This window comes from Trichoderma asperellum, chromosome 7 (assembly GCF_020647865.1).
Source record: "Trichoderma asperellum chromosome 7, complete sequence".
NCBI classification, from domain to species: Eukaryota; Fungi; Ascomycota; class Sordariomycetes; order Hypocreales; family Hypocreaceae; genus Trichoderma; species Trichoderma asperellum.
In genome coordinates this window covers 337,309-361,666 of record NC_089421.1, presented here as the reverse complement: position 1 = coordinate 361,666, position 24,358 = coordinate 337,309, and the positions used below count along the sequence as shown (strand labels likewise).

The following is a 24,358-nucleotide window of genomic DNA, read 5'->3' as shown; positions in this document are numbered from 1 at the left end:
GTCACCAGGGTGGCTTGTGTACGAATCTCGAGGGTCGGGTAGTTTTTCGCGAGCTTGGCGCTGTCGGCGAGCGTGATAAAAGATGTTGTATCTGCGCAGATTGGTGTAATTATGAGAAGTCAGCGTGGATTGGAATAGAGCCAGATGTTTCGGTAGGACTAAGCACAGCATGGGCATCCAAGTCCTCGGTCGGGATTCGGGTTGGAGGATGAGTGAATGGCGGGAGTATCAGGCTCTGGGGGATGTCACAGCTTTTTTGGGGCCTGCATTTTCACGAGGCTCTTCAGAGACCAAGTATTGGCAAATAATCATAGAGGGGCCAGCATAATGATCACCAAGAGCAGTTTTGATGAGGAAATAGGGGAAATACTAGGCCGTAGCTTGACAATCTCAAGAAGCATATCCCGAACTTTCTCATCTTTATCTGGCACTATCCATTCGCGACTTGAAACCAGAGAGGTGAATAGGACATAGCTGTAAAAGAATGAGCATGTAACGCGTTGCGCGGCTACCAAGGCATGGACGTGTTGCGACGGTTTTCTGACAGCTGCCATGCGGCTTGTCGTATTTCGAGTACACACCTTCACTGCCTTCTACCTGTTTTTGTTCATGGCTTTCCAGATAGCACAGTATCATCGATTGTTTCTTCCGTCCATCTATCTGAACGCCAACATAAAAGAAAATGTCCCAACCAAGAAGACCCAAGACCGAAGAGGAGGTGGAGGCGGAGGTGCAGTTCTACGGCCTCACCAACCAGAGCGCCGCGGCGATCGTTCGCTTCGGGAACGCGCTCAAGGGGGCCAGAAAGCTAGAGAGGGAGCACATTGAGCTTCTAGCCCCCGGCAGAAGGTTACATCCTCCGTCCCCCCTCTCTCAGCCGGTCTGGAAACAGGCAGATATCGAGGATAGCCCTCGCCCCCAGCCTGGTGAAGAAGTTGAGCCTTGCGGCCTGGATTTGGAGGCTGCCGGCGCTGATCCAATCGAGTCTCCGGTTGGTTTTGAATTATCTTGAGCAATTTGTTTCTCTTGGTCTTAGTTAGCTAACACTTCTCGATTCTCTGAACATAGGATTCGGGCCGTCTTGATGAGGACCCTGACATCAAAGCCTTAAAGGCCCTAATATATGCCGTTCCTGGAGTTGACGATATTCCTGCCCCACACGAACCTCCTCCTTCTTTAAAATTCCGAAGGAGGGTTCTCTCTCCGATACAAGAAGAAGAGGAGGATGAAGAGGTGAAGGGAGAGGAAGAGGAAGAGGAAGAAGAAATGCCGACTCATCCGAGAATCGCTTAGGACGTTGAGAAACGCTCACTACACGAAATATACTTTTCTATATTCGGGACGGTGCCAGGATCTCGATACTGCTTATTACCTCAGCATCTTTCCGGCTATATTTGGTGCTTACCCTACATATAACTATGATGCCACTAATATGAACGCGAAATTAGCTCAACAAGTGGTTAGTTGGGAAGCCATCATGCAGGCTTTCTGGCTACAGCAAGTGGGCTACTCAGCTTTCCCCTGATTAACAAGGATCCTGGAAATTAACACACTTTTGCTAGATCAAATCTACCAGTATTTACTGTCCCATAGCGCAGCAGGGCCACATTGATCATTATTACCTGATTGGACAAGACCAATATTTTGTTAATGGCAATTACTTTGAATACAAGACGCGCTCGACTAAACAGATGGGATCCTAGAAGATTGAAGTGGCTGGAATAAAGGACTGGCTCGAGTATTAACTCTAGGGGGACTTTTATAGTTCTTTCTTTTTTCATTCATTCTTTCTTTTTTTCAATATAAGCTAGGAACGACAACGCTTCTGAGCCTGCCTGGTATAGTTTATACAGCAAGGTAATTTATTTCCTAAACATTGACATTACTGACGTTCTATCGTCATTGATGTCCTCCTGATTTCAATGCTTCATTAATACAACTGCGGGAATACTTTCTTGAATGAATCCGTGGCGGTAATACTAGCCCACCATTCCCTGGTCTTCTCACCAAACTTGAAGTTAGAGGCGGACTTTTGAATCAACTTCTCCAAGGTGTCAAAATTATGAATCTGGGTCGTGTCCGAGCCGGCTCCCCACATTGCGTGCGCCTGCTAGGTTGTGATGTGGATATCAGCCTCCGTGACAGAATCACCTACTGCATACGGTAGAACTAGGAGAGAGTCCAGCCGCTCCAGCTCTCTGGTCCAGATTTTGAGGGCTTCGTCAGTCTCCTTGTAGAACTGCTTATGCTCCTATCCGATAGGTTCAGTGTAGAATTTGGCAAGGGAGCCATTGTCGAGGATCTTGGGTCCATAGAACGGATGGTCTGAGTTGGCCTCCTTCTCCTTGATGAGCCTGTTTTAGCGGTTGACCAGGTAATCCTTGAAGCCGAAGTTTCTCTTCGCATTCATCTCTTCGTCATTCCGAGAATTGAAGAGGACGGTATCGGTCCTGCCATCGTATGAGTGGACAAGATCAATAATCGCTTGCGCCCTGCTCTTGGCGGCGGCATCCGAGGGCACCAAGGTGCGCTCTCCCTTTAGTCCATCAATCCACCTGGCGACATCTACGCTTTCGATGATGTTCTTGTCTAGTGAAGGCGAAGTAATGCTAGGCACGGTGCCGTTGGGGTTCACCTTCAAGTATTCAGGATTGAAGTTGTCGGCAGCGACTATTGATTCCAAATGTTACTGCTTTGCGCCTAGTCGGAGGGTCTAGGTCTTACACAGATCAACATCCTTGACATCATATTCATTTTCAGAGACACCCTTTTCCGCCAGTGCAAGATGGGACACCTGGGCCCACTGCGAGCCGCCTGGAAAATAGAAAAGAGAGTTTGTTAGCGCTCGGAGTGTCTCGCAAGTGAAAATGACGGCCGTCTATTATTAGGATTATGCATACATGCACCTTGGACGCCATGGCTCCGCGGAGACGTTCCAATAAAGTGGGATAAAGTAATCTAATTCGCCCGTCTGCCGGTCTTTATTAGCGCTGCCGAAAGAAGCGTTTGTTACCTAGGTTGAAGCTATTTCATTGAGCATAATACATCCTGGGAACGTTAGTCGAGCTCTATATACGTCTGTTGCTGGATTTCGCTGACAAAAGCGCATACTCTTAATGTCGCGCATTCACTATACAACCAACCTAAAGAGGCTCAATCTATCTCCCAAAGCTGCATAAACTTGAAGGTTGCTCTGGAGATCTGGAGGGACATCGAAGATAGACTCTAGCTTGAATAAGGAAATTTAGCGTTACGGCTGCAGCCATATTGAGCGTTGTCTCACTGAATAAGCTTGACACATAGAAATTGGAATCATGGGCCGCGTTGCAGATCCCAGCACTACGATTTATGCTACACGGCTCGTGCTGAGTGGCTCGTACGACCAATGATAGCTTTTTGACAAAATAAAACAGCCTCAGGTGGCTGGAAAAAAAATGTCCTTGCTAAATCTTTGAGTGCTGATGGCGGCAGGTACCGACTATTCTTTGTTTACAACCTTACTTGTACTAATTAGCCCAGAAGCCCAGTCCTCGTCCGAGTTGGTGCGGGCAAAGCACAGAAATAGATCCCAAAGAGGAAATTCTAAAAGGGGAAAAGTTCTCAAAGACGAACAGCCAGGGCATACCGCCAGCTTGGGTAGTGGAATCAAGATGTGGAATTAGCATCGCTTTCAAGGATGATTCTAGTCTACGATTCGCGGGCTTGGGGCTCAGCCTCAGCCTTACTTGCTCAGGTACACACGTAGACTCCTCTGATGCTGACGATGACTTGGATGTTGGCGAGGTGTTGGTCTCAACATGATGGAACTCAGTTGGATGAATAGTTTTGTTGAATGGTTGTAAGGAGTCATGGAAAGTATATAATAGTGACGATGATTCTTCTCAACTGCTCTCTTTTACTTCATCATCATCACACCATCAACACTCCTCCTCATATCCGCCTTTCCTAACACTTTCAAACATCTTTAATAATAATAATTTCTCAGCCGTTTTTACAGCTTCTTCTTCAATAATAATTCAATCAAGATGAAGTTCTCTACTCTTGCTTCTGTCGGCCTTACTGGTCTCTCTACCGTCCTCGCTGCTCCTAGCAGCGTTGACTCCCGAAACGCCAACGGCGCGGTCTTCGCCTTGACCAACGCGGTCAACAACGCAATCATTGCTTTCTCCCGTAACGCCGATGGCACATTGACCAAGACTGGAGAATACCCCACTGGTGGCCACGGCCAGGGCGTCGACTTCGATTCTCAGGGAGGTCTTCAGCTCAGTGCTGACAACAAGTTCCTCTATGCTGTGAACCCGGCCAGCGACGAGGTTACCGTCTACTCCGTTAGCGGCTCCAGCCTTAAGAAGATTCAGTGCATCTATGCTGGTGATCAGCCTCTGGCTATTTCCTTGAGCAGCAACGGATTTGCCTATGTCATGGACGGCTCCGTTGCCACAACAGGCATCTTTGGTTTCAAGAGGAACGAGATGACTGGCATGCTTACACCCATTACAAACTCCACCATTGCTACCAGCACTCCCATTGGTGTTCCCGGCACCGTTGCCTTTTCCCCTGATGCCCGCACCATCATCGTCACAAACAAGGTCGGCAGCACCATCGACCAATACTCAGTGGCAGCCAACGGCGAGGCCGTCCTGGAAACCACTTACGCATCCAGCGGCCTCCGTCCCTTTGGAGCCGTCTGGGGCAAGTCTAACACACTCTATGTTGTCGAGTCTGGCCTGCCCGCCTTCGGCAACGCTGGTCTGTCAACATACCGTCTTGACAAGGTCGACGAGAACCCCCTCTTGAAGCCCATCACCAAGTCTGAGAAGAACCAGCAGACTGATGGCTGCTGGGTCGTTGTGACTCCTGACGAGAAGTACGCCTACACGGCCAGCTTCATCACCAACGCCATCTCCAGCTACAAGGTTGCCGCGAACGGCACTGCAACTCTCATCCAGGAGGTTGCTGCTAGCCCCGGTGAGGGCACCGAGCCCGTCGATCTTGCTCTTAGCGCCGATGGTCAATATCTGTACAACCTCCAGCGTGGTGGCGGTGCTATTTCTGGCTGGAAGATCCAGGCCGACGGTTCTCTCAAGACTCTTAGCAACTCTTTCGGCGCAGGACAAGGTATCCCCGTTGCTGACGGTGCTTCTGGTCTGGCTGCATACTAAGCTTGGACGCATATACACATTTGGCTCAAATTGTAAGGGGGTACTGATGCAGGTGGTTTACTATCGATGGGGAGAGGATGGTGGTCCGCAAAGAGATTACATCTTTGCTAGAGTGTAACAGTACACTCTCTGTGCATAATTCTTCTTCATATTAATACTTTTATACTATTTGGATCGCGAAAAGGTAGAGCAGGAGTTAATTTAACATATTCCTTGAATGCGGTATCAGTAAATTATATCATGGACATGTGACGTGTTTGCTTTGAATAACTTCAAAAGCTACAATTTATGGAAATTACTTCTGCCTTAGGCTTCGTGCTCCTTTAACCCAACATCCTCGTGAAGCTCAAGCTCTATCTGTGTTACGTCCACTGTCTTCCTACCCGTTCGGATATCCTCGATATCAGGCACAGATGAATGCTTCTCTCCCTCGAAAATGGCATCGATTTCCTCCAGTGTTTTGCCTTTTGTTTCCACCCAATACAGGTACTAGACGGAATTAGCATCAAGTTTGTTTCTTTTTTGATCACCTCTGAGGAAATTCTTACAATCAGGACAAACGTGACGATATCCCATGACCCGTTGATGATGTATGTCTTCCATGTAATATTTGTGAGCGCAATGGGCATGACGAATGTGAGAAGCAAACTGGAGTAAACGATATTAGCTTAGTAATTGACTGATTAGATTCACGAGTACTCACGCCAGTCCATTCAACCCGAATCCCGTCAATGCTAGTCCGTTGGCTCGAATGGGATAGTTCATCACCTCTGGCGGATAAAGATACAACAAAGGAGTCCAAGCGATGGAGTAAATTCCCTGAAAGAGGAACATGACAGCGACGTCACCATAGACCAAGCTCTTGGAGGCACCGTCGGGGTTATCTTCGTACATCTTGGTCAGACCGCCAATGATGAAGAGGCAGACGATGAGAAGGCCTTGTGAAAGCAGCGCAGTGGGCTTTCGACCCCATACTGCCGCTAGGTGAGTCCCTCCAAATGCGCAAAAGAGACACCAGACGTTAAGGACAACATTCTATGCAGATAGTTAGTCGCCTCTTCCAAAACATGAAGCGGCATGCTTACAGCTTTGAGTTGTTGATTCGGGTCCGTAATACCCGCCGTGTCAAGCTCGTTTCCGAGATAGTAAGAAGCGATGACATTTCCCGCAATGCATGAGAAAGGTCCGACCGAAGCGCCAATCAAAGTTCTCTTGCGTGCTGTCGGAGATTTTATGATCTCCCGCGGACTCATGGTCATGTCATTCTTCCTCTCCCACTCAAGAGTATCGACAATCTCTTTGTAGACAGCCACCACGACGGGATTGGTGATGTCGCCGTCAGCGTTTGTTTGGGCAACAGATAGACGAGCATCCTCATAGCGTTCCATGCTGACCAACCAACGTGGCGATTCAGGAATAAATGGCAACACAAGGATATAGGCCAGCGAAAAGACTCCTTGGAGCAAAGATGGTAGCCGCCAAGCCCAGGTGGACTGCCATTGGCCTGTACCGAGAGTGACTCCAGCAGCAATCAACGAACCGACATAGTAAAAGTTGTTTAGGATCTAACAGAAAGAACAAACTGTCAGCTGCCAAATACACATTGCTTTCTTCTCTCTCTATCCGTGAAAGAGCTGCAAGAGAGACAAGGACTTACTCCAACGCCCCATGCACGATATCTGCTCGCAAATGTCTCGCTAAGATAGACACCTCCAGCGACTGAAGAAATGGCACTGCCCCAGCCAAGGATGATTCTCGCAATAACAAACATTGCAATGTTCTGTGCCGCAGTCTGAAGAAGAATCCCCAGCAGCGTGACCACCGAACCCCAAAAGATGGCGGGCCGGCGACCGAGCCGATCGGTCATGACACCAGCCCAGATAGGTCCGAAGAAGCCGCCGATGAATACAGATGCGGTGTTGAGACCAGTAAACGCGGGGTTATCGAGATGGAAATAGTTTACATACGAAGGCAAGATATTGAGACCGTTGAGCATGGAACCATCGTAGCCACCGGTGGCAGACTGGACCATGGAGCAGATTAACAGAAGAATCGAGACCGTGGTGGTGGACTCTGGGACCCAGGCTGGGATCCAAGTCCCAGTGGGAGATTTGCGAAGCATGGCTTCTGTTTCTGTTTGTCCTTTTCACGCTTACACGAAATGCTTGGGTTGACTAAATCAGAGTCAAAAACCGATGGGCACCGACGCTGAGACTATGAACGTCTCCTGCGCCCTGTCGTTCTTCCTTGACGAATCATTCCGCCTTTCTCTCTCACCCCGCGAACAGCAGGTCGTCGGGGGATATATAAATGCTACTCTAAAGCTAATCTGCTGGATGTAACATTGATGTGAGACACCATATTATTGGCACCGCCTGATAATCTTTCCGAGCAAAAGTTCGCCGACAACGGTTCATCGGGTACCGGCAGTAGAGCGGATAACACTACTAGAAAGAGAACGTTTCATGGCCGATCCCCAGATATCATGAGAGTGGTCGACACTAAGTCTTTGATAACGGCTTTATATTGGTTCGGCTTTACCAAGCCAAGACAAGGGCCGTCGGGTAAAAGTGGCAGACCTGCATTCAGTTACCCTTTATGGAAATGTTTTACTTATCTTAAACTCCAAGGCTCGCCTCCTCACGTTGGCGATACCCCGCGTTTGTTCCCCCACTGATCACCAGACAGTCAAATCAGCTTAGTCAAGTTCCAATGGAAAGAAGCTTGTGCGGATAAACGGCTCTTTAGCTCTCGAAACCATTGATGACACGCAAAATACGACGATAACCATTGAGCATGGTATGATAGCAGTTATAACTAGCCTCGCCGCTCCGCATTTCTACAACTCTGGAGACAGACTAATATTACATTGGTAAAGGGCCAAACTATAAGAAGGGTGGAGGAGGAAGAGGAGGACAACAACGACACAGCGCTAGCAAGATAATCATTCAGACCGCCCGTCAGCGTTATCGGCCCCCCAGAGACCAGAAAATGCAAGTGTCGAAGCGGCCGGTTATCGCCGTGGCTGGTCTTGCCTGCGAGACGTCGACCTTCTCCCCTGCCGTTACCCTTGCCCCGGCCTTTCACCCCAAGCGTGGTGACGAGATTGCCGAGCGATACGAGTTTCTTCACGACGATAAGCCGCTGGGGATAGAGGCAGAGTGGAAAGGCGCTCTCATCGGACATGCGCTGCCTGGAGGGATTGTGACTCGCGATGCGTTTGAGACGCTCTCCAAGGAGATTGTAGAGAGGCTGCAGGTAATTGTTTCGGAGACTAAAGTTGATGGCTTGTGGTTCGATATCCATGGCGCCATGTGCGTGCAGGAACTGGACGACGTTGAAGCTGAGCTCTTGAGACGCGTTCGCGCGGTCATCGGGCCAGATGTCATTGTATCGGCGTCAATGGATCTCCACGGCAACGTCTCACGAGAACTGGCTCATATGTGCGATCTCATCACCTGCTACCGCATGGCGCCGCACGAAGATGCCATGGACACAAAAGAGCGAGCCTGCCGGAATCTTGTCAACGTATTGAAGGGCAAAGAGCCAGGCAGACGACCTCTCAAAGCCTGGATCCCCGTTCCTATCTTGCTTCCTGGAGAGCAGACTTCGACGCGAGATGAGCCGGCAAAACACATCTACGCTGCTGTGCCCGAAGTGGAAGCTGTGGATGACGTTTTGGATGCGGCTATCTGGGTAGGATATGCATGGGCTGATGAGCCAAGAAACCGCGCTGCCATTGTTGTTACGGGATGGGATGAGAGTGCGGTTTCTCAAGGAGCTGAGAAGCTGGCCAAATTGTTCTGGGATGCGCGAGCTGATTTCAAGTTCGTTGCGCCTACTGGCAGTTTTGCAGAATGTCTAGATGCTGCCGTCAAGTCGCCACCCGAAGAGCGCCCATATTTTATCTCTGATTCTGGAGACAACCCGACGGCAGGAGGCTCGGGAGACATGACTTGGGGGCTCACAAAGTTGCTTGAGAGGCCAGAGTTCAAATCGCCTGATTCTGGATACACAGTCATATACGCCAGTGTCCCAGGGCCGAAGGCTATCGAAACCGCCGTTGCTGCTGGTGTTGACGCGGTTGTCACTGTGACTGCTGGCGCCGATGTTGACAACATTCACGCACCTCCACTCACAATGACTGGTCGTGTTCATTCTATCAAGCATGGCGATCGAGACGCCGAAACCGAAGTCGTATTGCAGGTCGGCTCCGTGTATGCTATCTTGACAAAGCTACGAAAGCCATATCACAAGGAAAAGGACTTTACTGATCTTAATCTCCTTCCGAGATCGGCTGATATTGTCATTGTGAAGATTGGATACCTTGAGCCGCAGCTGTATGATATGGCAAAGGGCTGGATGCTCGGGTTAACGCCGGGCGGTGTTGATCAGGACTTGAAGAGGCTGGGGCATCATCGGATACGAAGACCTATGTGGCCGTTTGATGAGCATTTTGACAAGATGCCTAAGTTGAAAACGGTGTGGATTGATAAGTCGAATGAGTCTCTAAGAGGCCCGGATATTTAGGTATAGAATAGAGGTGTATTAAAAGCTAGCTTCAAGATTCCATCTATATATTGTCCCAAACTACCTTAGTATGTGCGAAAGTACAGGTGGAAGAAAGAAGTTATTGTAGTGACATGCCGTGATGCACGAGCAAAGCAGCTTATTCGTCTAAATCAGTGCTGGAGATGACATCCTTCCAGTCTCCCAAAAGATTTATCGTCTTATCGCATTTGTTCTTAATAACCTCGTAGGCATCAGGACTCAGAGGCATTCTCAAAGGAACAGTCTCGTCTTTGGCAACTCCCTCTTGGCGAACAAGGTCCACGATGATTGCCACTCCTTTTTGGGGATCACCGCTCTGCGTGTGATTTTTGTCTATGGGAAGCTTAAAAGCTTTAGAATCTTCTCTGTAATCAGCGTTCGCAAACCCAGCGATCTCACTTCCTTATTTAGGCTTTCAGCCATGCCTATTAACACTCGCCAGCGATATTCATCTTAATGGTTAATACAGAACATGTCGGTGCACCTTCTAAAGCGAATTTCGTTCCAGAGTATCCTGCGTTGAATTCCCTTCCGCTCCACCCAGATATAGAAGTGATGAACACGTTTGTGCCAGTTTTTCTTTCTCTAAAGTGGGGTAGTATTGCTTTGGTGCATTTTAAGGGCCAAATACATTTGTCTCGAATGCATCACGGAAGTCTCGGAGCTAGTGTGTTGTTAATAATTCGCATCTCCATCTCCATCGGTAGAGGCTGCGGGTGAGTCCTTACGATAAGTCTTCCCAAGCACCGCCTAGGACGTAAGCGGCATTATTGACGAACACATCTATATGGCCATGAATACCTATGGCGTCATCAATAGCTTCTATAATTCGAGTCCAGTCCCATGTAACATCGAGTTGAAGCACCGTAGCATTGGTCTTCTTCAAATCTGCGACACTCTCTGGCCGGCAAGCAGTTGCAATTACCTTGTTGCCACGGCGTAGGATCTCGTCAACAAAGACTCGTCCAAAGCCAGAGGAGCAGCCAGTTACAAGCTAAACAAGTGATGTCATTTTGACGAAGTAGGACGTCTAGAAATGAAAAGATATTAGTATATATAAGACAAAATAAATCTAGAGATGCTCGACTTGTATGAGGCGGTGCCTTTCTAGAATTTATACACGCAGTGGGCAATCTCTCGCTATAGCCTGATATCCATGATTTGATGATTTACTGGGCTGGAAGAAGAAGAATACCAATAATTGGGTCTAATAGAATGGCCCATCGAGGCAAATTGGTCCACTGCGTTCGTTCCGCCTTTGAGAGCGGAATGAAGCGGATCATCCAGGCTTGAAGCGGACAAGCCGCTCAATTCCGTCAAGGGCTCATATGAAGCGGCATGACCACGTATAAAATCAAGATACCCAGGATACAATGCCATTGGGTTCTATTTAGGAATAAAGGCAAATTAGAAGCGGATATCAGTCTGCGGACCACTTTGTAGTAGCGATGGAGTTGTGCCGTCGATTAACATCCGATTTATTTACCAGCCAAGAATGACCTCGATGTAGTGTTCAGTATGACATATAAAAGACACAAAAATCGCTTCAATAGAATAATTTCAGGCCCAATAAAACGAATTTGTCTTCTTAACTATTTGGACCACAAACGAGAACGCGGATTAGTAAAATGCATCTCGCCACAGAGCAAATGCATTGGCATTCCGCAGAATGATTTAATTCTTCTGTCATTATTGTGAGCTAGCAGAAAGACTAGTCATACTAAAACTACTTTTTTTTTTCTCGTCTTCTCCTCATTATGTTTTGTTTTCTTGAACATCAATTGATGTTCTAGTTCAACAAACGCAAACGTGGGAGATGTGATGACTAATCGTCATGATCGAACTATCCGGCGAAATCTCAAGCTTCGAGCTTAACTCCGCGTAAAGCAACATAACCGACAAGCAGCAAATGATCTTGTAGAAAACATCCTAACCAATATTGAAGAAGCTGATAGCTCTCTATACGCACAAAGTATACCGTAACATGATGCGACCAAAGCTATACTCGTCTCAAGCCTGTCGAGCTTGCCGGTACATGATCCACACCTCGCTTCCAACAGCTGCCAAATGGCCTGAGAGCTGACACATGACTCGCTGTAGACGCCTGAAGAGAAAGTGCACGAGAGAGGTCCCTAAATGTTCTTTGGTGTGTCTCATATTGCGGGGAACTCTTCTAGATGAAATGTTCACAGCTAACGATGAAGAAAGTGCCATCGTCTAGGCAAGGCTTGCGAGTACGCCGAGCCTATAGCAGCAGAAGCAGCCAGCCGTATTGAGCAGACTCTCCACGTTGGCACAACTTCTCCATCCGGGATACTCTTGAACAATAATCTTGCTGCGTCCTTTCCTAGGCCCGCGCAAGAATTTCCTTTGGCCTTTTTCTTGGACTCTGAGGATTTAGCTCCACAGGGAGTCAATTCTTTCTCATGGAGTCGCCATCTAGACATTAATGAGCTTGTAACCGAGCATCTTGACGATGATAGAGCCGCTTTGTGCGAAGAATATCTCTCGACGGTGCATGAATGGGTGCCAATGATTAGCCGGAAACGTCTGTTCAACGAGCTGAATAGCGGCTCGGGTGACGCGGATGGCTGTCTCCCGATCTTGCTGCTTTGCATGAAAGCATTCACCACAAGAGACGTTAAATGTGCCAGAGATTCTCCTTCGTATTTGCTAGCTAGGTCGCTTTGTTCAGAAGCAGAGTCGATGGGATTTTTGTCTTTGAGATTAGTCCAGTCTCTCGTTCTCTTAGCGGCCTATGAGTTGTCTCATGCTATTTACCCTTGTGCGTACTCAACTCTTGGTCGAGCATCAAGATTGGGTCTTCTGCTAGGATTGCACGATAGAAAGAACAACAAGCTTTTTAAAGGTGCCGAAACCTGGACGCTTCGGGAAGAACAGCGCCGAACGTGGTGGGTGATATACTTGCTAGACAGGTGAGATATATGTTTTGCTCTTGTGTCTGCCAACTGGGGCAACTGACATTCATCTAATAGACTCATGAACATTGAAACTAATCTACCAATCACGGTCCCTGAACCTGCCCAAGATGAGCTGTTGCCGATAAATGATGATGATTGGGATGAAGGGAAGATAGTCCCAAGCGAACCCTTATTCACCACATCATTCAGCAGCTCAACATCTGTTGGATCCTTTGCCAAGATGTGTCAAGCTTCACATATGCTCAGTAAAGTCATGCGTCATAGAGCAAGTAAAAAGGCTTTGCAAGAAGTTGAGAATCTCCTTCCGGAAGCACAAGCGCTCCATTCGGCACTATCAGCGCTGCATAGCTCTATCGAAGGACACGTTTCTGGAGGGATCTTGCGCAAGTCCGCCATAATTGCACTCTCTCTGTGCATCTCTGCGCGGCTTCTCCTCTACAATCTTTACGCATGCAATGAGCCGGGAGCTTTTGTGGAGCAGAGCAGGATACCCATGGAGACGGAGATGCAGAGAGCCAGTCTGGATGGAATCATATCCATCTCCTCCACTATTGTACCGGCGATTGCGCGCGCGAATATCGAGTGCCCTCTCATAGCACAATGCTTATACCACTCAGCCACAGAGTGCGCCTGGTTTATCCGAGAAGACCACGAGCCACAAATGTACAACGCATTGGAAGACATCGTACGAGACTTGAAGCTGATTGGTGATAATTGGAACCTTGCAACAGAATATCTGGCGTTACTCCAGCAAGCTGGCATTCTCAGCCTGACTAGTTCTGATACAGCATCAAACACACTAACACCATCATCTGGATGATTCAGTGTTGATCCACATCTCTTTTCATTTCTGGATTCAATATCAACTTTAGAGAATCTGTACCGTATGAAAAGACTACTTGAACTTGACTGCTTCTATCTCAACATTACATGCCCTTCAACGCTACTGATCTACATTTGTTGATATAGCCACCTCAGCCATATCTATATATCCCTGCTGCAGAGTCCCAAGCCTTCTCTCAAATAAGCTATAACAGTCTGTCCCCAGCAAGACTCTCAGAGCTTTACTCTTATCATGTTCTGCCCAAATACTCTCGAAGAAGCCTTGGTTCTCAACGGCCTCAACAACTCTGTCGCCAAATTTGGCAGGGTCTCCGTTCACCATTGTCTTATCCCTTGACGCTGCATCTACAATGTCAATCCAAGCTTGAATCCTGGGTTCGTAATCTGCCGAAATACCGCCATCCGATTTGGAGTTGTTGGCTGCAAAAGGGGTTCTGAAGCCTCCAGGCTCTACGATCATAGTCCTGATGCCAAACGGTTCGAGCAGAGTGGCGTACGATTCGGTCAGAGATTCGGTAGTAGCTTTGGCAGCGCTGTAGAGCATGTGTTCTGGCTTTGGGACAAACCCCCAGATGGATGAAATGCTGACAAGAGTTCCTGTGCGGTTGCGGCGTAGAGTCGGCAGCAAGGCTTTCCATACACGAATGAACCCGAACAAATTGGTCTGCAAATATTGCTGAATCTGATTCTCGCTCATGTCTTCCACTGCTCCGAGCAAAGTAGCACCTGCATTGTTCACGACAACCCAGTGGAGCGGTTCAGTCTCGGTGCTAAAACGCTGCTCTTCCAGTGCTACGATTTCTTGTATAGCCTGTTCAGCGTCTGGCAATGATACATCGAGCTGGAGCCATTGTCCGCCAAGTTGAGCGAACTCTGGATGTTCTGATGAAGCCTTCTCAACGTTTCGTCCAGTACCAATCACCCGATGGCCAGCGCAGAGGGCAGACATAGCCATGCTGAGGCCAAGTCCTGAGGATGCGCCAGTGATGAACCATATTTTCTTGTGCGAAACGACGGACGCCATGATAGCGCTTTTCTGTGTGTATGTTGATTGAAAGAAAAAAATAGCCGATTTTTTAAACGGATAATACTCAGATAAATATATCTTGGTTCGCTAAGTTCCTTTATCTCGTAATTGATCATGGCTCTCCTCCACAGCCCGCCCTTGGCCTCATTCGTCCGCTCTGGCGCCCGCCTCATAACTTGAGCATCAGCCACAATTGATAGAGGTTGCATGACAAACCCAATGTCGCCAACGGAAAATTCCAAAATGTGGTCGATCCTTGCGATGCTAGCACCGTTGAAACCGCTGTATTAGGGATATTCCCGCCTCTGGAGCCTAGTCGCGGATTATGCAGAGCGGACCCCGAGCGGGCGTGAGCGGAAGCTTCCATGGTAAAGGCGCTTCTTGCTATTTGTGAGCATAATTAATGGAGTATTATTCCAATATGGGCTGTTTTCCATATCCACCCTAATGTATAACCGTGGAATAGGTTGTGTTTCAATACAGTAGCTTGCAGTATATTTCCGTCATTCCGCAGCAGGTTGTGCTCCGTTGTGCAGGGCTATTACAAGACTGTAAGTAGAGCACTTCAAACAAATCTACACGGATTACATATATATGATGTTAATGATGTGTTCTTTATAAACCAAGTTCTTCAAGCAGTAAATCTACTTAAAAACGATCCTTTAACCTTGCGCAAGGTAATACATCCATTTTCGTGTATGCAACTGGATTGAAAACAGGAATGGGAAAATACTTGAGGGTCAACTTAGAAGTATCATGGCCTAGCTTGAATTGGGGTTCCCTTACAGGTTTTGCACAAGACAAGACAAGAGAAACTCAAGACAAGAGAAACACAAAAACATATGTAAGTTCTCAGTGTTGTAGCGAATTAGGAAAAAAAAAATTATAAACCTAAATGCATGTGTCTGCTTGCATCAAAATGCAAAAATGTAAATTCTAGTGACACCTGAGGGATTCGAACCCTCGCCTATTTCTAGACCGCGAATAGATCGTCTAGTAGACTAGACAGGACCTGAACACGGCGCCTTAGACCACTCGGCCAAAGTGCCTATTTTAGATGGGAATACTGGAACGGCAATCAGTTTTTGAACCTGCGCTGCAGCAGTGGCAAAATAGGCTGCGTGAATACCCTAGAAGCCAGAGAATCACCACGGAAATAATGCTGCAATAAGAATAAAACTCATGAAAAGTTATGTGATTGATAGAAATAAAGTGTTTCTGTGCGCGTCGCAGGGATTCATCCTTTGTATTTAAATGTAGGTAAATGAAAGGCAGGAAGAAAATAAAATATTCAAGGGAAATTAGGGGTGTTCCTAAAAGGTAACTGTGCGTATGCGGTAAGCACCTAATGCAACTTCAAAAACGCAGAATAGATTCCTGGCGGTATTGCATATATAATCAACTATGCTGCAAAATCCCTATTCTTGGGAACAGTAGTCTTAATACATGGATAGAGAGAGGTATGCCATTAAATATAATAGATAATATAGCGACGTGCAATAAGGCTGTGTTCCTACACCAGCTATGCCTGGTTCTGTATTTTTTATAAAGCTCTGCATGTGTACGTGTGCATTTTTTTTTACTTCTTTAACATTTATATCCCGAACCCTATATGTAGAACAATACTCTATATAAACCAGCCAAAAAAAGAAAAATCAACCAACTACTGGTAAAAAATGCAAAAAATCAAGCTTTGTTCTCCTCCGGGAAGGCTCGAACTTCCAACCTCCTGATTAACAGTCAGACGCGCTAGCCAATTGCGCCACAGAGGATCCACTTGTTGATGTCTGTGAGAGCGTAAATGATCTACATAAAGCCTAGGAGAGTTGGAACGAGTGTTTCGCATATTGTTTGAAGAGCTTGAAGCGCTAGAGGATCTCATGGTGATGATGTATGGATACTTGTGGTTGGACAGGAAATTGCAAATAGAGTTTTGGAGGCAAAGATATGGTTAATGCCGTGTACTCTTATACCTGCGAAAGCGGTAGAGCATCTACATGCTATGTCTTATTCAGAAGGTTGCACAGACGAAGTTGTATTGAAGTAGGATATGAGTGGAAATAGTACATGGAATTGATACAACTATTTGCAATGCAAAAGACAATAAAATACTCTGTCTTTCCTTCCTTACCTTGTCTGGTTCAAGACCCCGGCTTAGTCTCCTATTGATGTTCAATCAAGTCTCTAAACTATGCATCAATCTTCACATATATAAAACGCCTTCATAAAGCCATGATCCAATTCTCCCCATTCCTTTTTGGAGCCAAATTATCTCCTGTACAGCGCAATATCCAACCCCAATGGTTTCCTCAAAAAGCCCTCCTTTGTTTCCATGGGGCCCTGCAGAACTTTGGCACCATATCTTCTCGCCCAAGTAGACGCAATCAGTTTCATCTCCATCTCAGCGACGTTTCGGCCAACACAAGCTCTAGGTCCGTAGCTGAACGGAATGAAGGCATCCTTCTGGCGTTGTGTGGCGCTGTCCCATCTCTCTGGCTTGAAGTCGTCGGCATCGGGGCCCCAGATCTCCTTGGAGTGGTGAATTGTATAAGTTGGAACGCTGAGAACGGTGCCGGCAGTGAAGAATTCTCCACAGATGGTAACACCAGGAGAGTCCGAGGGGATCTCACGAGGCAGACCAATGCCGGAAGGCGAGTGGTGGCGCAGAGTTTCGTTGATGACAGCGGTGAGGTAGGGTAGATCGCGGACCATGTCGAAGGTTGGGACGTCGACACCTTGGGGAATGGCAGCATCCAGTTCGGCTTGCAACTTCTCCAAGACACGGGGATTACGGGCTACATAGTTCATCAAGGCGCATGACGAGTTGGAGGTTGTGTCGCTTCCTGCGATGAGTTGCGTCAGGGCCTCAGCGGTCAATTCCTGTCTTCCAAGCGGCTCGCCCTTGTCGTCACGGCCTTCCATCAATCGAGCGAGAAGATCCTTGCGTTCAACATCAGGGGGGTTGTCAAGACGTCGCTTCACACACGCAACCGCAATTCCGGCGAGGTTTTCCACTGCGGCGAGGCCTTGGCTGAAGAAAGGATCGGGCAGATACTTGGCATAGGGCTTAAGCGCTGGGAAGCAGCCAAGAGCCGCGCTCACTTCGCCACGACGGTTTAGGATCTCAATAGCAGGTGCATAGATGGGAGGGCTATCCGGTGAGGGTCGAACTTCCGCAAGGTCCACGCCCTTCTCAAGCATGCCGAATGGAGCACCGAAAGCGAGATCGCCAATGACATCAAAGGCAATGAAGTTGAACCATGGAAGGCAGTCGAAGTGGGCCTCCTTTTTACCATCCTTGCCCTTGAATTGGCTTGTATCCACCAGGCGATCCAGCTGCTTAACAAAATTCTCCAGGTTTTGGTGGATGTATGGTTCGAACTGGACGATGGACTTGGCAGAGAAAGTGTGAGAAACCATCTTTCGCTTGCGAGTGTGCTGAACGCGGTTGCGCGTGTTGAATAGCCCACGCTGGATAGAGACGAAAGCATCGTAAAATTCACTATTTCATGTAAGTATTAAGCCCTATTCACTTTGGTCTATAAAAGAAGTTTTTGATGGGGATGCGCCATACGATTTCAGAAAGCCGTTGCCGTGGCCGTAGACGGCGTTGATCGCCTCGTCATCGGCAATAGAGACATGGTTGGGTTGGATTCGCACGAATTTGCCCATCTTCTTGTGTAGCTTGTCGACGGTATCATAGCGATCACCTCGGCGACAGACATTCAAAAGCCATAGGTTCGAAAATTGAGCTGGGAAGGGAGCCGGGAAGCGACGAAGTGGCGCATATGTGACTAGAAACTGGTATAGATATGATACAACCACAAGTCCGCCGAGGGCTACCAGAGTCCAAGGTGACAGGAGGTTTTCGATCAGCGCCATGGCTGCGTTGATGAGCTGTTGCTGTCTCGCTTCTTTTGTTTCCCAGAGCACAGGCCTTGCGACACTAAAATATGAAGTTGCTTCGGTTGTCGGAATGGGTCGTAGCTCTCCGTTTTATGGAGACTATTTAGTAGCTCCTGTGGAGATGATTTCGCCTTTTAATTCTTCCGTCAGCAGCAAAAAAGTTTATGCCGCAAGCTCGTGATGTGTTATCAGCGCTTGGAAGTCTGAATTTGAAAAATCATAAGGGTAAAAGAAGAAGAAATAAACCAGACAGGTAAACTACACGTCAGACAACTCTGCTATGTCGCCAAACGCAAATCTCATCCCAGCGGCGAATTCGCTATATATACAAAACTTACAGGCCGGCCCTGACGACTAACCCCGCAATCTGCCCCAGACGTCAAGGGGTGCGAGAAATCGGTAGATGGTAGCGGCTTCTAGCCTCCCAGCCAAATTACGACAAGCCTTTGCCCGTCTGTGGCGGCCCTGTCGCTGCAAAGTTGGGGGAAAACAGCCTAGAAGGGTTGCCATTTCCAAGAGGGGCAAAGACTGGCCTGGGGCGAAGATCAATCCGAGGCCCCGAGCTAGATTGTGTTTCCGGCATGGGAGTCGGCAATCGATATTTGCGGGCTGCATTCAATGAGTGGCTTTGAGTTGTATTTTCTCACCTTGCTTCCTTTGGCAGCAACCCACCTTTCCGTGGATTGAGCTTGCGGATATGCCGCTGCAGTTTGTTTACAAGGTGAGGCAAGAAGGGGACGAGCCGGGAAGAGGAAGCGGCAGTAGGTGAATTGGATATGCGTGGAAACTGATTGGCTGGTAGTGTGTTCCATCCCTCCCGCCTCCGCGGAGCTTATTGATGACAATGCTATTTACGTAGGATTAGAGGAACGGGAACACACTATTGTCCATCATAACTCTATGATATATATTAGAAGCATAGAATTTGCGTAATATTGGCAAGGGTTATATTTAGCAAATAGCGAACAGAAAGAGCACTTTCTATGTAGATCCCGGAGTTGCATCTCAGATTAAGACGTACATATGTAGCTACTGTAACTGCTATGACGCGCCTTAGTACAACCCAAACAATAAATCTACACAGCGGAATTTTTGATACAATAGCCCTATCATCTTTTTCAGTTAACAATACTTGTAGCTTGCCTTCACGGTCTTCACGGCCTGTACAGAATACTAAAGTCGCCTTTGTAACGCTCGCTATGTCTCACGAGTCAAGTCAAACGCTGGAGTTTGGAAGTACCGTTATACGGATTAGAGAGAGAGGTTTTATTAATGACTTGAATAAAAACAAATTACATTGATACACACAATAAGTATGCCGCCCTTAAAATATAAAGACCAGAATATCATCGAGCGCAGACACAAAAACGAAGCATAAACACAAAGAAGCCTGCCCTATCCCCAGATTTCCCTTGCCGAACTCAGCAGCCGCTGTATTAGGGTGGTGGAGTCCCCGCGGAGTCGAGTCCTCCCCCAAAATGTCCGCGCGTGAATCATTCAATTTCCCGCGAGTGAATTCCCTTTCATGCTGCTCTATTTTCCGATTTGATTCAGGACGGTTCCTGGATCCTATCGCTAGTCGATGATTGACCAGCTAAGGTCCTCGCCTGGGTCGGCATTGTCATCAATACTTTCTAAATCCGAGAAAGAGAAATCAAGGGCCGGAAAAGTGGGAATCATTGCACGAGCTGTGGTTACTATGGATTGAGCAGTGGGTATCATAGCATGACCCAGAGCCACGATGAGCCTCAGGCAAGATTCTTCCAAATATTCTTCACCATCTAGATATTCGTACGCCATGTCGATGATTTCGAATGGATCAAAATTATTTCTCTCGTCACGGCCTTCCTCATCCTCTGACTCCTCTTCGTTGTTACTGTCGCCTCCGTCATCTTGGAGCGGGGGCATGTGTAAGCTGTTTAGTGGACTTGATTCTTGATGGGGTTCATCTTCATCCACCTCTTCATCAATATTCCATATTGACTTGAATATTGAGGAGATAGCGCTAAAAGCTTCCATTTTTGGGGCACACTGGTAGGTACTGCTAAAACTGCGGCGAAGGGAGAATTGAGACAGTAGATCAGGCTAGCTTTTAAAAGAAGGACTGCGGAAGAAGAAGAAAGTTCTCATTTCAACGGTTGGCACGAAGAGTATTTAAGCTGGAAAGACAGCTGAAATTATGGGGGTTATTCACTTGCCATTTCCAGTTGTCACAGTTAACAACTTGCCACGACATCTTGTTCAATGAAAGATGCTGTGTTCTCTTTTGACTGACCTCAGCATAATGTATATACAGGATTTTGTTTCTTTAAAAACAAGAAACAATCATGAGATGTAAAAACCAGTGTTTGTGAGTGGTATTTTTAGATGTCTTTTTATGCAGTCGAAATTCAGTGGGTGGTATATGAAAGGCTCTAGAAGCACAAATGGCATACTTCGATCTTGTCTCTGCATATCTTCATTTGAACACTATTAAGTTGCCATTAAAAAAAAAGTGTACAGAAATATCCCGATTATGATATTGATAGAATTTGTTGTCTACACTACAATGAAGTGATTGGGCTGAATACAGAGATGAATATATCAAAGCAATGGCATGTACCTTGAACAAAGAGAAAGAAAAGAGAGTCGTTCAAAGCAATGAAAAATGTCATTGAATATTTCTGAAAATATTTTTTGTTTCATTCATTGGCCCGTAACAGCCCTTTGACAATTAGCCAGAGTCTTTCGTCACCAGTCATTGTTTTGTTCCATGCTAATTTCTAAATTTAAACCTGTAATCCTTTTCGCAGTTGTAAACTAATCTGCGCAATGCTCTCTTCTGTCGTCTTCTGCCCCGCCATCAGATACAGCACGTTTCCAAGCACTCTACAGTGCACGTTCCATGACCCATTGGCGCCCTCCGAATCCCCTGCAATGAGGGTATCGCGAAGGCTCTGTGCAGCATTGCTGAAGTATCCCGTGCTGCCCGATGCGTCCTTGATATGGATTGCAAGAACACTGCCAAGAGCCCAGATGCCCGATACGCGGTCTGTTTGGCGGGAAAGATCCTCCACCAGATCGCGAGGCCAGGTTGACCAGACGTTGGCAGCAGACTGGCCGCTCGTGAGAGAAGTTTCGGAGGATTTCCAGCCTTTTGACTTTGCCCAGTTCCATGATCCGTCTTGGTCCATCTTCTGCAAATCATTAAGGGATTCTAAGGCGACTTGGCAACCCACAGGGTGTGCTGTATAGCTATGACCGTGGAGAAGTGCATCAGTCTTATCTTGAGAGCTAAATGACTGGAAGATGTTCTCCGAAGCAAGCGTCGTGCACAGTGGAACAAGGCCTCCTGTAAGAAGCTTCGCGTGGACGGAAATGTCGGCATATGTGTTGAGGAAAGAGGAAGATGTGAAGCGACCGAGGCGGTAGAGGCCGGTGAAGACCTCGTCAAAGATAATAGGAAGGCCAGTCCATGCGTTGGGATCACTGGGAGTTTCTTCAACAGCGGCGCCGGGTTTGCGGAACAGATCTGGGGATTTGCGGACAACATTGACGAGGGCGCGCTGGAAGAGAGGATCGCTGTGTATGAAGAGTTAGTAGAGCTTTTAAAAAGCTAACGAGAAGGGCAGATTCTTACACTAATGCCATGCCTCCAGCACCAAGAACAACAGGCTCGATAATGACGGAACCGAATCGATGGCCTTGCTTAATGAGTTTCTCCAGAGATTCTCTGATAAAGGCTTCGTATCGAACATGGTGACCCTTCTTCTCCCGACCTTGAACGTCGAAGATGTCCGATAGCGAGCCAAAGTCTGCGTCCTCACCCAATGCCTGTCTCAGCTCTTCAGGAACATTCACGCGCCACTTGCCGTTGATGCATAGGACAGTCGGATAGTCAAACCAGTGACCCTTTCCATCGTACCACTCAACCTTTTCATTATATCCACTGGGCTCTGAGCAGTCCATGGCGCCAATGGTATCACCGTGATAGGAGCCTTTGAGGCCTACAATCCCGAGTTTCTCCTCTTTGGCCCATCCGTATCGGAGTTTTGCTGCCCCAAGGCCCATTTTGAGGGCCACCTCGATACCCGTGCTGCCGTTGTCAGAGAAGAATACGCGGTCAAGGCGAGGGCTGTTCATCCCTTGAGAAGCACTGAAGAGAGCTCCAGAGCAGGACGATGAATGCCGCTGGCGAACATGACGTGGCCGTAACGGCCGGCAGCGTAGGCCGCTGCGAGAGTGAGCTTGGGGTTGGCATGGCCAAGGCCTTGAGTCCACCATGATGCTGAGCCATCGAATGAGGCGCGGAGTAGGCTGTCGTTTTGTGAAGTCGACGAAGATGAAGAGGGAGCGAGAGTCTGGAAGTAGTCGCCGTGGGCTGAGTCGATGACGTTGATGTCCTTGGGAGTAAGTAGACTGTGCTGAGTGAAGGGATACCAAATCTTCTCGAGAGCCTGAGTAGCCATGGAACCCAGCGATTCGATACGTTGCTCATGACGTTTATCGAGATGTGAGATGACGTCGCCTGTGTTTTTATCCTGGGATTGCTCTTCATAGTAACGAGCCATTGCTCGGACATCCTCTTCGAGACTTGATTTCCTTTCAGGCGGCTCGATTACCCCAGCGACGGGCACATCGTGATGCTCTGCAAAATACTCTGAAAGATACTCAAAATTCTGATACTTGTCCTCCTTGAATAGTACCACTGACTCAACATCATAACCCCGCATACGAAGTGACTCAAAGGCTGATATTGTCTGAGATATACCTCCCAGTCGGGAATCACCGACAAGAACAACAGGTAAACGAAGAGGCGCATACATGTCCGCCTGAGTTGTCCCCGAGGGACCAGGTGAGTGAACACCTCCGGCAGTTTCAACAAAGAGCCATTTCCGGCCTATGTTTGCGCATTGAGCTGCGTAGTCTCGGCATTGGAAGAGGAGGGTTTCATTGGAAGGGATTGTCTAAGGATAAAGAGATGGAAATGATGAGACTCAGATCTCAAAGCTAAGATACTTTCATTTGTTGTGGAAAGATTGAGCAAGACTTACGGTATTGGAGAGCTTGGCAGCAATGTGGGGGCTAACGGGGATTTTATACTGAAAAAGAGTCTTGTTGGAGACATCTGGGGCGAACTTCGAGATATGACTGCATGGATGATGGGTTGGTTAATCAGCGATGCCCTCATCATAGTCTCAGTTGAGTGGTTATATCATTCTACATCTAATTCTTCATCGTTAACCCCACTTCTGATAAACAATTGCATTCTTCTTCTAATTGCTCTCTTCTCTTCTCTTCTTTGTTTCAAAAAGGTCATCACTTACACCGATCATCAGCCTCGCTATCTGGCCCCGTCGAGACAGGCTTCAAAAACGCTACGCCGCGACCTGTCGTCCTCGCGGCTGCAGCCTTGCAGAGCAGCGTTGAGAAGACCGTCTTCCCCACCTCAGTGTTGGCACCGAAGATTTGGTACGCGCGCAGGGAGCGCCAAAGCGGCGATGCGAGCGGCGGTGGCGGCTGTGGCATGGCGACAAATTAAAAGAGAGAGATGAAAATAGAAAAGCGACTTAGGATTCTAGCCGTGAGACATTAAGAGTGTTTCCTTTCTTCTATCCTCCTTGACTTTTTTTGTTGTCTTGGAGGCTAGAAGGGTTGAAAACAGACAGCTCTGGGGCCGGATTAGGAATGCAGAAGTTGCCCAGAAGGGTAATGGCGGCCACTAAGCTGAAGCTTGCTTCGCAGTGCGAATTGCGTTTGGTCTCTCTCCATCTCTCGTTTGTCATTTTTGTTGGGGGCGTGCCGATCTCCGTTTGTCCATGCTGAAGTGGGGTTTCTGCAACCCATCGCAGCTCCTGGTTCGAAAGCCGAAGAGCTCAATATTAGTAACTGACACGAGCTGGGAACCTCGAAATCCCTCACTGCTATTAGAGCCGACAACAAAGCTG

The 24,358-nt window shown here is 47.7% G+C and overlaps 13 protein-coding genes and 2 non-coding genes across 15 annotated transcripts; 4 read left to right on the top strand and 11 right to left on the bottom strand.

Annotated features, from left to right (window-relative positions):
• Positions 1-682: 682 nt before the first annotated feature.
• On the top strand, positions 683-1,293 carry TrAFT101_010885 (uncharacterized protein; the record flags this gene model as incomplete). Its single annotated transcript, XM_066129088.1, has 2 exons — positions 683-991; positions 1,069-1,293. The coding sequence occupies 2 exons, from the start codon at positions 683-685 to the stop codon at positions 1,291-1,293; spliced, it is 534 nt and encodes a 177-aa protein (XP_065985218.1).
• A 637-nt stretch (positions 1,294-1,930) lies between these two features.
• Positions 1,931-2,098, bottom strand: TrAFT101_010884 (uncharacterized protein; the record flags this gene model as incomplete). The annotated part of the gene is made up of 1 exon (XM_066129087.1): positions 1,931-2,098. One exon carries the CDS (start codon positions 2,096-2,098, stop codon positions 1,931-1,933), a length of 168 nt encoding a protein of 55 aa, XP_065985217.1.
• Positions 2,099-2,359: 261 nt separating this feature from the next.
• Positions 2,360-2,918, bottom strand: TrAFT101_010883 (uncharacterized protein; the record flags this gene model as incomplete). The annotated part of the gene is made up of 3 exons (XM_024905486.2): positions 2,360-2,670; positions 2,725-2,803; positions 2,901-2,918. The coding sequence occupies 3 exons, from the start codon at positions 2,916-2,918 to the stop codon at positions 2,360-2,362; spliced, it is 408 nt and encodes a 135-aa protein (XP_024756826.2).
• A 663-nt stretch (positions 2,919-3,581) lies between these two features.
• On the top strand, positions 3,582-5,241 carry TrAFT101_010882 (uncharacterized protein). Its single transcript, XM_024901041.2, has one exon. The coding sequence runs from the start codon at positions 4,026-4,028 to the stop codon at positions 5,160-5,162; it is 1,137 nt and encodes a 378-aa protein (XP_024756825.1). The 5' UTR covers positions 3,582-4,025; the 3' UTR covers positions 5,163-5,241.
• Positions 5,242-5,338: 97 nt separating this feature from the next.
• TrAFT101_010881 (uncharacterized protein) lies at positions 5,339-7,452 on the bottom strand. The gene is made up of 5 exons (XM_024902768.2): positions 6,820-7,452; positions 6,248-6,727; positions 5,866-6,197; positions 5,711-5,810; positions 5,339-5,651 (listed from the first exon to the last, which is right to left on the bottom strand). The coding sequence occupies exons 1-5, from the start codon at positions 7,282-7,284 to the stop codon at positions 5,469-5,471; spliced, it is 1,560 nt and encodes a 519-aa protein (XP_024756824.2). The 5' UTR covers positions 7,285-7,452; the 3' UTR covers positions 5,339-5,468.
• A 347-nt stretch (positions 7,453-7,799) lies between these two features.
• TrAFT101_012068 (uncharacterized protein) lies at positions 7,800-9,748 on the top strand. Its single transcript, XM_024908746.2, has one exon. It carries the CDS (start codon positions 8,154-8,156, stop codon positions 9,690-9,692), a length of 1,539 nt encoding a protein of 512 aa, XP_024756823.1. The 5' UTR covers positions 7,800-8,153; the 3' UTR covers positions 9,693-9,748.
• Positions 9,749-9,831: 83 nt separating this feature from the next.
• Positions 9,832-11,093, bottom strand: TrAFT101_010880 (uncharacterized protein; the record flags this gene model as incomplete). The annotated part of the gene is made up of 3 exons (XM_066129086.1): positions 9,832-10,078; positions 10,442-10,707; positions 10,887-11,093. The coding sequence occupies 3 exons, from the start codon at positions 11,091-11,093 to the stop codon at positions 9,832-9,834; spliced, it is 720 nt and encodes a 239-aa protein (XP_065985216.1).
• Positions 11,094-11,634: 541 nt separating this feature from the next.
• On the top strand, positions 11,635-14,565 carry TrAFT101_010879 (uncharacterized protein). The gene is made up of 4 exons (XM_024902767.2): positions 11,635-11,744; positions 11,814-11,859; positions 11,922-12,649; positions 12,710-14,565. Exons 1-4 carry the CDS (start codon positions 11,698-11,700, stop codon positions 13,473-13,475), a joined length of 1,587 nt encoding a protein of 528 aa, XP_024756821.1. The 5' UTR covers positions 11,635-11,697; the 3' UTR covers positions 13,476-14,565.
• On the bottom strand, positions 13,599-14,522 carry TrAFT101_010878 (uncharacterized protein; the record flags this gene model as incomplete). Its single annotated transcript, XM_024908745.2, has 1 exon — positions 13,599-14,522. One exon carries the CDS (start codon positions 14,520-14,522, stop codon positions 13,599-13,601), a length of 924 nt encoding a protein of 307 aa, XP_024756820.2.
• A 900-nt stretch (positions 14,566-15,465) lies between the features above and the next one.
• TrAFT101_010877 lies at positions 15,466-15,574 on the bottom strand. Its single transcript has one exon. It is a non-coding gene; the product is annotated as a tRNA-Leu (tRNA).
• A 649-nt stretch (positions 15,575-16,223) lies between these two features.
• TrAFT101_010876 lies at positions 16,224-16,297 on the bottom strand. The gene has a single exon. It is a non-coding gene; the product is annotated as a tRNA-Asn (tRNA).
• A 249-nt stretch (positions 16,298-16,546) lies between these two features.
• Positions 16,547-19,185, bottom strand: TrAFT101_010875 (uncharacterized protein). Its single transcript, XM_024900998.2, has 2 exons — positions 18,100-19,185; positions 16,547-18,027 (listed from the first exon to the last, which is right to left on the bottom strand). Exons 1-2 carry the CDS (start codon positions 18,405-18,407, stop codon positions 16,794-16,796), a joined length of 1,542 nt encoding a protein of 513 aa, XP_024756819.1. The 5' UTR covers positions 18,408-19,185; the 3' UTR covers positions 16,547-16,793.
• Positions 19,186-20,006: 821 nt separating this feature from the next.
• Positions 20,007-20,450, bottom strand: TrAFT101_010874 (uncharacterized protein; the record flags this gene model as incomplete). Its single annotated transcript, XM_024903766.2, has 1 exon — positions 20,007-20,450. The coding sequence occupies one exon, from the start codon at positions 20,448-20,450 to the stop codon at positions 20,007-20,009; it is 444 nt and encodes a 147-aa protein (XP_024756818.1).
• A 749-nt stretch (positions 20,451-21,199) lies between these two features.
• TrAFT101_010873 (uncharacterized protein) lies at positions 21,200-22,481 on the bottom strand (the record flags this gene model as incomplete). The annotated part of the gene is made up of 2 exons (XM_066129085.1): positions 21,200-21,992; positions 22,051-22,481. The coding sequence occupies 2 exons, from the start codon at positions 22,479-22,481 to the stop codon at positions 21,200-21,202; spliced, it is 1,224 nt and encodes a 407-aa protein (XP_065985215.1).
• Positions 22,482-22,549: 68 nt separating this feature from the next.
• Positions 22,550-23,939, bottom strand: TrAFT101_010872 (uncharacterized protein; the record flags this gene model as incomplete). The annotated part of the gene is made up of 3 exons (XM_024905485.2): positions 22,550-23,377; positions 23,465-23,561; positions 23,740-23,939. 3 exons carry the CDS (start codon positions 23,937-23,939, stop codon positions 22,550-22,552), a joined length of 1,125 nt encoding a protein of 374 aa, XP_024756817.2.
• Positions 23,940-24,358: the final 419 nt, after the last annotated feature.